The sequence below is a fragment of the Myotis davidii genome, unplaced genomic scaffold (assembly GCF_000327345.1).
Source record: "Myotis davidii unplaced genomic scaffold, ASM32734v1 scaffold32, whole genome shotgun sequence".
Lineage (NCBI taxonomy): Eukaryota > Metazoa > Chordata > Mammalia > Chiroptera > Vespertilionidae > Myotis > Myotis davidii.
Window position 1 is genome coordinate 4,814,384 of NW_006286587.1, and position 12,324 is coordinate 4,826,707.

At 36.7% G+C, this 12,324-nt stretch overlaps 1 protein-coding gene across 2 annotated transcripts in view; it reads right to left on the reverse strand.

Moving 5' to 3' along the window:
* Positions 1-499: 499 nt before the first annotated feature.
* Positions 500-12,324, reverse strand: part of HAO1 (hydroxyacid oxidase (glycolate oxidase) 1) — a 72,516-nt gene continuing 60,691 nt past the window's right edge. The window contains exons 8-9 of one of the 2 annotated variants that reach the window (XM_006758079.1): positions 11,489-11,523; positions 500-721 (exon numbers count right to left, since the gene is read on the reverse strand). In XM_006758079.1, coding sequence (XP_006758142.1) covers positions 563-721; positions 11,489-11,523 — 194 coding nt within the window. In that variant the 3' untranslated portion in view covers positions 500-562. Of the gene's footprint in view, positions 722-9,889; positions 11,524-12,324 lie in introns of those variants that run through there. The other variant, XM_006758080.2, reaches the window with a different exon arrangement.

Here is a 12,324-nt window from a genome sequence, read left to right on the forward strand (position 1 = left end):
AAACTTAACATCAAACATTCTGTGGTCTTAAGCTGACAGTTTGGGCCTGGGTCACTGATGTGTGGTCAAGCAAACAAAGTAAGACACTACCCACAGTGGGAGCACAGGCAATTCTCTGGCCAGCATCAAATTTCCCAGTTACCAAGTGATGCTGTACCCTTCAGGTGTTACAAGGTTATGATCAAAGAGCTCATATGTTTTTATATATATGACCAGAAGACATTAATTTGTAAAGAGACCCACAAGTTTAGTACACACACACACACACACACACACACACACACACACACACACAATACAAAGTGCCAAGTTAAATTTGAATATCAGATAAACAACAAATAATATTTTAGGTTAACTATGTCCCAAACATCATCTGGTATATACTTATACTGAAAAAGCATTTATTATTTCCACAGGGAACACATTGTTTTGTTTCCAGTAAGATTTCCTTACTCTGGAAAGAGCAGCACCCTTTGTCTTCCCTCTTCTACACACAACATTTAGGATTCACAGTAGCCCCACAGTCATATTGTACCTTTTATCTCTGACCATGTCTGATTGGTCAAGGGGTGCAAAAGTGACTCAAGTAGAGTTCTGCTCTCTGATAATCTTGAAGTGAAGGTGGAACAAGAGCATGAATTCTTCCTGGTTGCAGAACAAGGAGATGTGAACCTAGGGACCTGTAGGTAGCCATGTAACCCAATAAGTTGAGCTTGCTGGTCTGCAGTGAGAAAGTAATAAAGTCAACATTCTGGGAGAAGCAAAGGGAAGAAAAACAAAATGAGTCCTTTTTGCTTTTACAGTCCCTAGACCCAAGTTTCTGAAGGCTCAGCTGCCTTCATGTTCTTCCTGTGGCTTGGTGGTTCAACACTTCTTATGATATAGTAATATACTAAAAACCCCTCCTTCTGTTTTATTGTTGCAAGTTATAAAATCTCAATGGGACATTGTTGAGGATGCCTAAACAACAAAAAAATATTCTCAGAAGAACTGAAGGAATATTAATTACTCACCACTTTTTAGAAACTAATTATTGCATAATTGAGATGGGGCACACCCACATCACCCAACTTGTGGGGCCATGAACCCATTAATCAGAGAGCAGATCAGAGGCCTTGCAATTGAGTAACTTTCGGCTACATCATCTAACATATTCCAAGAACTCTAAAATGCTATGACTTTGTGACATTTAATAATTTATCAATCTCAGTTTGGTAGTTATTTGTTATAAAAACATCAAATAAATGTTTAAATGATGAGACCTATTCTTAAGAACACTGTACTATTTAATATTAATATCCCTTTTTATTTTTGTTCTTAAAATCAAAGAAAATTTCCCAATATCAATTTATGAGCATAAAATACTCATATATAAAATCAGTATTCTGAGAATTTTTTGTTAAATATTGTGATTTTAAATTTTCTTAATTGAAATCCTTAGGCATTTGCTATATTTGATGCCAACCATAGAATGTCAGAGTTGGTTCTAAAAAAAAAAAATTCTAATATCCCTGACAAATGTTCACTGATTAGTTTATCAAGTATCTATTGAATAACTACATTTTTTTGTGTGTGTATAAGGTGCTGGTAATATAGCACAAAACAAGACAGATTCTCTGCCTTCATGAACATTAATAGACATTACAACCCAGCATTTAGTACTATTTTCTCATACTTTTGCCTTATTTGTATCTGTTTTGTTCTTGCACATTATACACTTTTATGAATATATTTACCTAACTCATGTAAGAAAGTAAAGATTGTCACAAGTCAACCCAAAGATTGTGGTACATTCTATAAGCATCACTTGTTATCCAGGCATCTTTACCATATTGCTTGCTTTCCCTTAATTATGGCCCAAACTGGAAACAATGCTACATGTGTAGACAGAACACAATGAGGGACACTCGTTCTATTGTTCTTGACACTGTATTTTTGTTAATATAGTAGAGGATTCCTAAGTATTACAGTTAGTGATAATAGAACCCAGTCCTCCCTGAGATAAGCATTGGGAGCACCAAAAAGAAGAGCAGAAAGCAGTGTGCCGTAACAGAACGAGATCCCTCTCAGGAGCAGAAAAAAATCTGGATGGCAGCTCCTACTCAGTATTCATTGTGGCATGATCTCAATGCTCATAAATATCTAATGGCATCTAGGCATCCTCTAGAAAATTAAAGGTCATGTGCACAAAATTCTACTCCCCTACTCCTTTGTACCATCCATGTGAAACTAGTCAAAACTTGTTTAAAAATAGTATATTGTCCAGTAGCTGATATGTTATCGTGAAATAGTTGGTGGCAAACATAACCACTCATTTTACTGGACTGCTTCATTAGTGCAGACAAGATCTGATTGTGAGCATTTTTAAATAGGGTCTGCTGTTTCTCAGTTTCATCTTAACACTTAGTTCAGTCAGAGCAAAAATATAAATGAATCTAGACTAAGGAAACCATGTTGGCTCTTACATTGAATTGGACTTCTGAGAGTACCTGACTTCTGCTTTGTTTCTGAATGAGAGTCAAAAACTCAGAAGGGACCGCAGTACATCAAATAAATTGAAGCTGCTGTGAAGAGTTGTGTTCTTGCACCACGTGAACTTTATTTTGTTGTTGTTGTTCTTCTTGTTGTTCTTGATGCAGTTCTATAACCTCTCATTCCCCTCTGTTGGACAAAGTAAAAAATACTGGAGGACCTTGTGAACCTTCATCATGTGCAAAGTTTGGATGAGCCACAGGAATGTCAACATTAATGAAAATTAGTAGAGACTAAATAATTGTAATTACTTCGTCATGTATCATTTTCAATTAATTCTTAAAATATGCTTTGCTACTTCTTACTTACCTAAAGCTTTGAAGACCTTTGGAAGTAAGAGTGTTAGTGCAGGGGATATTTAATAGAGAAGGGAGAGACTCTCATTCCTGAAATCTTGGGAGGAGGCATCTCAAATGGGGCAGCAGTTTGGGCATCGACCTCCCATGCCCTTCTTACCACTTCCTTCCTGGGAAAGGGCCAATGACTGTGGTGAGTGTCTTGCTTTCCAAAGACTGTTCTTTCTGTGTTTGTTTGCCTGCACTTGCATCATTTTCTCAATTGTGTACTTGCCCAATAAAGGATGGACAAGAGGTGGCAAAAGAGTTGAAAGCCATCAAATCATTCTGGATAAATTGTTAGCAGACCTGGAATAAGATTAGCCAAGAAACATAAGAAAAAAAAAAAAAAGATTTTCAGGAGAAATCTGTGGATTTCATTTAGATTGTGTTTCCGTGACAATAAAGCATCTGGTCGATTTAATGGAAAGTAGGCAAATTGTTTATGCAGTTGTGTAGATAAAACCATCAGTTGATCCAATAATTGCATTTTCAAATTAAGGGGTTCTGGCTTTCATTTACACTGCCTTGTCCATAATCATGAATATTTAATAGTTGCACAAATTCAATTATTTTGGTAGATTAACAGTTTACTATTGCCTAAATCTTCAAATATTTTTGTTGGTCTCTCAGGTGTTTTTCTCATAGATATGTATATGTGTGGTTGGGAGTATTGCAAACAGAGATTTTTGAGACAGATTACTGAGAAATCTTTTTAAAAGAGTTTCGTCCTGACTGCTTTTTTAGTGACTTTAAAAAATGCACTACTTGTCCTAGCTAGTTTGGCTCAGTGGATAAAGCGTCAGCTGTGGATCAATGGGTCCTGGGTTTGATTCCAGTCAAGGGCATGTGCCTTGGTTGCAGGCTCCTCCCTGGCCCGGGCCCTGGTCAGGGCTCGTACAGGAGGCAACCAATTGATGTGTTTCTCTCACATTGATGTTTCTCTCTGTCTTTCCCTCTCTCTTCTGCTCTCCCTAAAAATCAATGGAAAAATATCCTCAGGTGAGGATTAACAACAACAAAAAATGCACTACTTAAAACAGGGATGTTCATATCATGACACATATTATATTAAATTACTATAATTCAGAAAGTCTCAAAATATCAGAGTAATAGTGTTCATTAATATTTGAACTAAATAGCATGGTTATAATATCAACTAATATTTGAATACAAAAATACATTTTTACTAAGGCAAAACTATTTTCTACTTTATTGAGAATTTTTTCAAAAAATATGAGATTAGCATGTTAATATTAAAACCAGATAATATGGTATCATGCATAAAGGAAAGTCAGAACCAAAAGTGTATTCTTGACTCAAGCTCTTGGTTCAAAGAGGTGCCAAAGTTGCAGAGAGAAAGACCCTATTGGTACCAATTTGCTATTTAGGATACAGGGTTCAGGGTTCGGTCTAACTCTACATGACATGTTTCACTATGTCTAACAAACTTTGCTTCTGCTTCTACACTACATGCCATATGTTCTTTTTTTTTTAATCCTCACCCAAGGATATGTTTTTATTGATTTTAGAGAGAGGAAGGAGAGGGGGGGCGAGAGAAAGAGAAAGAGAGAGAGAGAGAGCGAGAGAGAGAGATAAAACATTGATGTGAGAGAGAAAGATCAATTGGTTGCCACCCACACCAGCCCCAACTGGGGATCACACCCACAACTTAGGTATGTTCCCTGACGGGAAATCGAACCTGCAACCTTTCAGTGCATGGGACAATATTCCAACCCACTGAGCCATCCCACCAGGGCCAGATATCCTTATTACTGTCATTTTTAGAATAGCTTACACATATCATTTCTTGTAGTTTAAAAGGGCATTGCTATTCATTATTACATACATTAGTGATACACCATTCCACCTAAAGGATGAAAATTTATATTCACAATTATTTTTTCAAGATAATGTGCTCACTAAGTAGCTGGACTGGGCCATAAACTCAAGAGTTTGGACAAAATTTTTGGAATCTTCCCCATAAACCATAACTGAAAAGATTAATAACTAAAAATCAAAGCTAGTATCAATATAGTATTTATCTTCCAAATACTTTAAAACATTATTTCATTTATTACTTCAATTGATGTTCCTGCCATACAGGTAAGAGCTACTACAACATTTTATGTTTTAAATTGGAAAGCTACATTGAAAAGACTTTATGTGACTTGCCCATGGTAACTATTTAGCAAGGTTAGTCTTGAGTCTATTCAATAAAATTTACTCAGTGCCTAAGGTTCTTTAGAACATCTAGATCTGTGCTATCCATACAGTACACATGAGACTAAATAAATTTAAATTAATTAATAACATGAAACATTCAAAGTAGGCACATTACAACTGCACAGTAGCCACATATAGCTAGTGGCTATGATCTCAGAGAGCACAGATATAAAACATTTTCATCATCACAAAAAGTTTATGGGGAAGCATTGATCTGGATAATAGGAATCTTTAAATGTTTGTTTTAATAGAAAAAAAAGACCCAAAATTTATAATAACCACTGATATGACTATTGTTATAGCATTGCTGGTAAGGCTAACAAAGAAAAATAGAGGACAATGTAAAAGCATATGTTAATGATTGATATGAGACATATGCTGATAAAGCTTTTTTTCTTATATTTAAATGAAAAATAAAATAATGTGGTAGGCATCGTTTTGTTTTAAAATTGTGAATCATGTGGTATTTGGTGTTATTTCAACTAAGGATATTGAAATTAAAAGATAATTTTTCAGGAATTCAAAGATAAAGAAATAATTTTTCAAACATCATGGCGGATAGGAGTCAGTTAACAGCAGGAGGTGAAAGCAGGCAGGTCTCAATTTCTCCACATCCAAGGCAATGCCAGATGACAATCCAAAATGTCTGCAAAAAGTGGGACCCAAAAATATCATACTCATCTAACCTCTCATTCAAATACAAAGCATCAGGCAGATTTTAAACACACACAAACTAAGGAATACAGCTATTCTTGAAAATACAATTTGCAATGAAATTCAGGGAACCAAGAAGAAGGGAATAAAAGTTCACTTGGGAATGGAGAAGCTTATAGTAAGTAGTGAACCCATTTCAATGGAAATTAATAATAAATGATTTTAGAAGTTATTGTTACAGAAAAGAATGTTTTATACTTTGATGATATTAAAATCAAAACATATTAACAAAATTTGGACAGAAGAGGAGGAAAGAGGAAGGAAGAGGAAGTGTAAGGCTAATTTATTTATTTTTATAACAATGAGTGAACTGATACTGTCTAAAATTGAAACATGTATATGCCAGAAACAAAAAATTACTCTAACCACTGATCTGTATTACTTTCAACAATAAAGATAAATTTAAATATATATATAAAATAAATAAATAAACTCAACTACTTGTTAAAGTAAAAAAATAATAAATAAATACAATGTGCAGGTACTTTTAAGCTGTATTTCTTTTTCAAAGAAGCATTTACCTTAATTTTAAGAATTTCTTCAATTTTACTTTATCTTCTACTAAATTCAAGTAAAACTAAATTGCATATTTTACTTAAGTACACCATTTATTGTATAGTTTATTTCAGTAAAGCCATTTCTATCTATATATACAACTGCTATTTATTACACACATGTAGCAATATCTGAAATCATATTCACCTGATACAAATAACAATGATCTCTATGTAGTAAAATCTGTGGTGATTTTTGTTTTTATTCTGTGAATTGCTTGAATATTTTTTAAATCTTTATTGCTGAAAGTATTACACATGTCCCCCTTTTTCTCCCTTTGACCCCTTATAGCCTGCCCCCATTCCCTACCGCAGGCCTCCACACACCTGTTATCTGAGTCCATGGGTTATGCATATATCCATATAAGTTCTTTGGTTGATCTCTTCCCACCCACCACCCTCCTCCACCTTCCCTCTGAGATTCCTCATTCTGTTCCATGCTTCTATGTCTCTGGATCTATTTTTTTCATCCATTTATTTTCTTAAATAAGTACTGTAAAAAAAAAATACATAGTGGAACTTGTTATACTATCTCTCCTGATAATAATTCTTATGAATAAGACTTTAAATGTTGATGTATAATTCACGACATATTCTTACATATTTCACTATGCTATGTCCTCATTTCATAGCTGAGAATCTGAGTGTCATAAGGGGAAATAACGGTTCACCCAGCTAGTCACTCAGATCTTCAGAAACCTAACCCAATGCTTTCAGGAAGATTGGCCTTCGCTTCTCTTTAGTGAGGTAGTAAGGGAGGACATTATCATAAATGACTCAATAAGAAGTTCCCACTGTTAGAAACAGACTAAAGACTGTGACCGTAATGGGGGATGGGAGGAATGGGAGGTAAGGTTAAACAGCTTTAAAGGTAGATGATCTAACCAGAAAATAAAGGCAGGAAACCAAGCCAGAATCTTTTCCCCAATGATACTGAATCAAAGGAACAAACAAAATCAAATTTATTGCTCACTTGAATTCCAGCCCTTGTTTTGGCATTATTCAGGGTAACACAACTCTTTGTGCTCAGAAGATCCTGGAAATTTTTCAACTGAACCTATGCTCATTACCTAAAATAATCTTCAGAAAAATTTCAGTAGAGAAACTGAATAAAAAGAAGCATTCTTTATTTCTCCAACCAACTCTGGGCAACTACATTAGGGAGGAAAGAAGATAAGTGTTGCTCAAGTTAGATTTGAATAAGGGCAGGAAATTGCATCTTTTAAAACAGATAAGAGCTTCCATCCAATAAGTATATAATAATAGCTTCTATCATTTGAGTTAACATTTATATTATTTAAAATAAGTTCTCATCCTGGTGCCGTTCTATAATTGGCGTGTGACAGAGTGCACTTTGAAGCAAATGGGAGTTCAGAAAGCATCTTCTATCTTTATGTTATAAGCAACCTTCAGACTTGCCTAAACAGACAAACTTTCTTCTGTTGCTATGCAACTGATATGCATACAGTCAATCAGACAGTCAATAAATTATACATTTGACAATGAAAAGTCTTTTCTCCCTGTTTGAGAGTAAGCCACAACTTCCTTTCATGTTATACTAACCACCACAGCCCTCTAAGGCTATGTCACAATCGCCAATATTTTGACACGATAAACAAATGAATGACTAAAACAGCAATGAAACAGATGCAGCCAATACCATTTAATTCACTCCTGCAGGCCTGGGAACATGGGCACCCAAGCCTGGTGGAAAGAAGCAAGTTTATCTCACACCCACATTCTTCCTGGTAGCAGAATATAAGCAAATTTAAACAAAAGAGGTTCTGGCAAATGCCGTTGGCAGTCACCCATCACTGCTATGTCTCAGGCATGCTTCTATGTAAGTGCCTAAGAGTGATGTTAGCCCTGAGAGAAACACCTGTGAGGATAAGATGTTACAAGCCTGGGGAACTTGTGACCCATGGGCCAGACGTGGACAACAACCATGTGTAACATGACCTGCTCAACATTATTCTCCAACATTGAAAATCTTTATTTCTATTTTGTTTGTTTATTTTGTTCACTAGATTCCACATGTGAGTGAAATCACATGGTATTTGTCTTTCCTTACTGGCTTACTTCACTTAGCATAGCACTCTCCACATCTCTCCTTGCTGTCACCAAAGGTAAGATTTTCTTCTTTTTTACAGCTGAGCAGTATTCCACTAGGTCAATGGGCCACAGCTTTTTATACTTGCAGGGATCATTTCTATAGCTCATTACTAGCAAATCTGATTTGATGCTCCTTACTCTAGGCTAGACTAGTGGTTCTCAAAGTATGATGCCCAGACAAGCAGCATCAGCCTCACCTGGGACCATGTCAGGCCCCACTCCATACCTGCTCAATCAGAATCTATAGGAGGGGCCCAGAAATCTGCTTCAACATGCCCCCCAGTGACTATAATGCGTCCACAGGCTGAGAACACTACTCTGGAGCACTGCACATGTTGAACGACGTACAAGAAAAGCAGACTTGGCCTGCATTAACTGTCCTGGCCCTACAACCCCTCCCTCAACATATTTCAACAAACTAAAACACAGAAAAATCGACTGGCTTCCTCAAAGCATTTCTATCAACTTCAAGTAAAAAAAAATCCCCAGAAATGATGTGCAACCCACAAATGCCCTCCCTGTTTTAGCTACCAGATAGTTTCGGATTTAGTATTGCTACAGCTGGACGGGAAACACTCCCCAAAAAGGTAAAGACAACTTTAGATCAGTTTGACTATGAAGACAATACAGATTACAAAGCATTCAGTTATAGTGCAACTCTGAAGAAAAAAAAAAAAGGAAATCTATATTCCAGGAGGGAGCATGGTTTCAGAGGGCCATAAAAGCATCTAGAAATTCACAAATTAAGACCATTAATCCTATTTTCATGTAACTTGCATAAAATTTACTTAAAAGACCATATGTGGAGCTCCATTTGCTGGGAAGTTACCAGCTTTTTAGCACGTCACCATCCAACCACATACTCCAGTGTAACTAGAGTGAGTGTTCTTTGCCAACAGAAAAGTCGTTTCTAAATCACTTGGGGAAATCAGAGGTGCTTATTACAGTCCTATTAATTTATTAATATTACTTCAAAAAGCATGAAATAGTTACATGCTAAGACAGTAATATTCCTTCTTTCTGCTTGAACAAAACATGAAGAGGTAACTATTTCTTTTTAGAAGATTAAACAATTCTATTTTATCGGATTTAAATATAATTTCAGAACAAAAGATTAATGTTTGTGTCCATCATAGTATTTATGAAATTTCTAGCATTTAAAGAAAGAGAGACAAAGAAAGTGAGATCCTTAATAATCCTATATAATAAAAGCCCAGCAACCGAATGGCAGAATGACCAGAACAACCAGTCGACCAGTCGCTATGATGTGCACTGACCACCAAGAGGCAGATACTCAGTGCAGGAACTGCCCCCTGGTGGTCAGTGTGCTCCCACAGTGGGAGCGCCGCTGGGCTGACCGGGATGAGCGGTGCTCCCACAGCGGGCCGATCCCCACCGGATACGCCCCACACCAGTGCACGAATCCTATGCACCAGGCCTCTAGTAAAACAATAAGACATAAAATAATGATCTTATTTTAAGGCAGTGTTTTTCTCATTTGTTTCACTCAATACTTAACAGTGGTTAAACAATCAGGAAGATGGTGAAAAATCAATCTCAAAATTACACTGACTACCAAGTCCACCTATAATCCATCATATGACTGGTTTGGGGATAAATCTAAAAGTCACGTGACCAGGCCTCTGTGGGCAACCAGTGAAGCTGCACAGAACTCCACACTGAAAAAGGGGCCTCATGCCTGGGTTTAATGTTCTATGGCTGTTGGCTTAAAATTCTTAATAATTTCATCTTTGAGTTCATTTTTTATAATGAACCAAAGAGATAAGCTGGGGACCTGGAGCCTAGGTTCACACATTGTCTCATCTCCCACCATCTCCTCCCCTCCCCTGAATGAGTCCTTGGCTTCTATCTCACCCAGTGACAAGGCCACTCTCCACCTCAAGGGTCCTGGACCTGGACTGAGAAGAGTTGGGGCAGATCACAGGATGGTGTCCCAGGCACCTTTGAGGATCTGCACTTGCCCTGTGCATATCCCTGTGCCCAAGGAAACGTGGCATTAAATGGCAAATAAAAGATACCATGACAGATTAAGAGAAAAACTGTAGAAGAAAGAAAAAGCTTTTTCTCACTTTTTGAACAAAGGACTGGCATTTTCATTGGGCATGATCCTCACAAATAATGTAGCTGGGTTTGCACACGGTTGTGATGGAAAGAAGCAAGAGAATAAAGAAGAGGAACTAGATGGTATGAGAAATAATGCAGCATGCATGGAGGAATAGGGAACCAATTAGCATTAAGAAAGCAAAATGGTTAAATTCCATATTGTTGCAGATGGACCAGATATACTCTTTTCAAAATAATGTTTTATTTCTTTCTGGTTAGAAAGCAATGTATATCACAAAATATTCAGATATATTCAGACACTGAGGATGGGAATGAAAATCTACATTCAAAGAAGTAGCACAGCTCAGGGTATTAAAAAAGTCTCTAGAAAATCACAGATTACCACCCACTCATCCCAATTCTACCAAGTGCTACTTCGTCAGTGTTGTGAATCCAAGTCTCCCAGGCATGTTGAACCTTTGGAACCTGAGCTTATAATTTAAGAACAGTGTTTTATGGGTATCTAAACACAATGCCGGCTAATAAACAGTGTGATCATTAAAATTTTCACCTCAGCATTAGCTACCTTCAAGTTTACCAAAGGATATCTTTTGTTTTTCAGCACGTTAGCCTGCCAAGGGATGACGTTGTCTAAACACATTTTCAATGTTTTCTTTTTAACAGTTAATATATTTCCAGGATGCAGGTCCATTTCTTTCTAAAAGGTTCCTAGGACACCCATTGAAAAGTCAAAAGCAATGAACTAAAAGGGATTGCTATTTTGTTGGAGAAGAACGACACCCTTTGTATCGAAGTGGGGAATTACAGACTGTGGTCACCCTCTGCACAGTGTCTCTTTGTCAAGTAATACATGCTGGAAAAAAAATAATACAGATGGGAAAATATTGTGCACTGTCAGATCTTGGAAAGGGCCAAAGGATTTTTCCTCACCAATGTCTTGTCGATGGCTTTCACATTCTGGCACCCTGAAAAAATAATGCATACATTTAATATGAAATGAATGCAATAATAATCAGGCAGGTAATCGTTTTCCCAAGGAATGTAAAACTTGACAAATGTAAGGTTTATGATTCAAGGTAGCCTTGCCAAATCTTATGTGGCATGAGACCATTTTTATTACCTAAACAGTCCTTAACACAAAATGACTGGCACATATTTTTATTAACACAAAGAGTATATTCTTTCTGCCACATTTAATAAAGAGCCAGTGGCTGAAAGCTCTCTTTTAGGATGTGTCTGTAGCAAATTAAAATGCAGAGTGAGGATTCACAGAATGACATTCTTCTCACTGAGGCTGTGTCCACACAGGCTCAGCACAGTCGTGAGTAGACCATTGATCTTGGGGAGTCTATCTACATAGACAATCAGGGTGATATGGATCACAGAAAAGGAAGCCCTCATTATCTTCAAAAGTTGGGGAGTTGATAATTAACTCAAGGTCATTCTTTGCATGTGGAGGTCCATCTGAGTCAAATCCAAAACAGTTCCTAGTAATAATGCTGCTTATTTATTCGTTCATTCTGCAAATATTGTTTATGTGCCAGGCACTGCTCTACACACTAGGAATACTGCAGTGAAGACTATAGACAAAGATCGCTGCCATGTGCTTCTTACATTCTAGAGAGGAAAGAAATGCTACATAATGCATATAACTTAAAAAATAAATCATAAGATAGATGATCTATAGAAGGTGATAGGTGCTATGATAAAATAATGAAAGAATGATAGGGAAAGAAAACTGGAAGCTGAGGGGGTGGGAAGAGAGC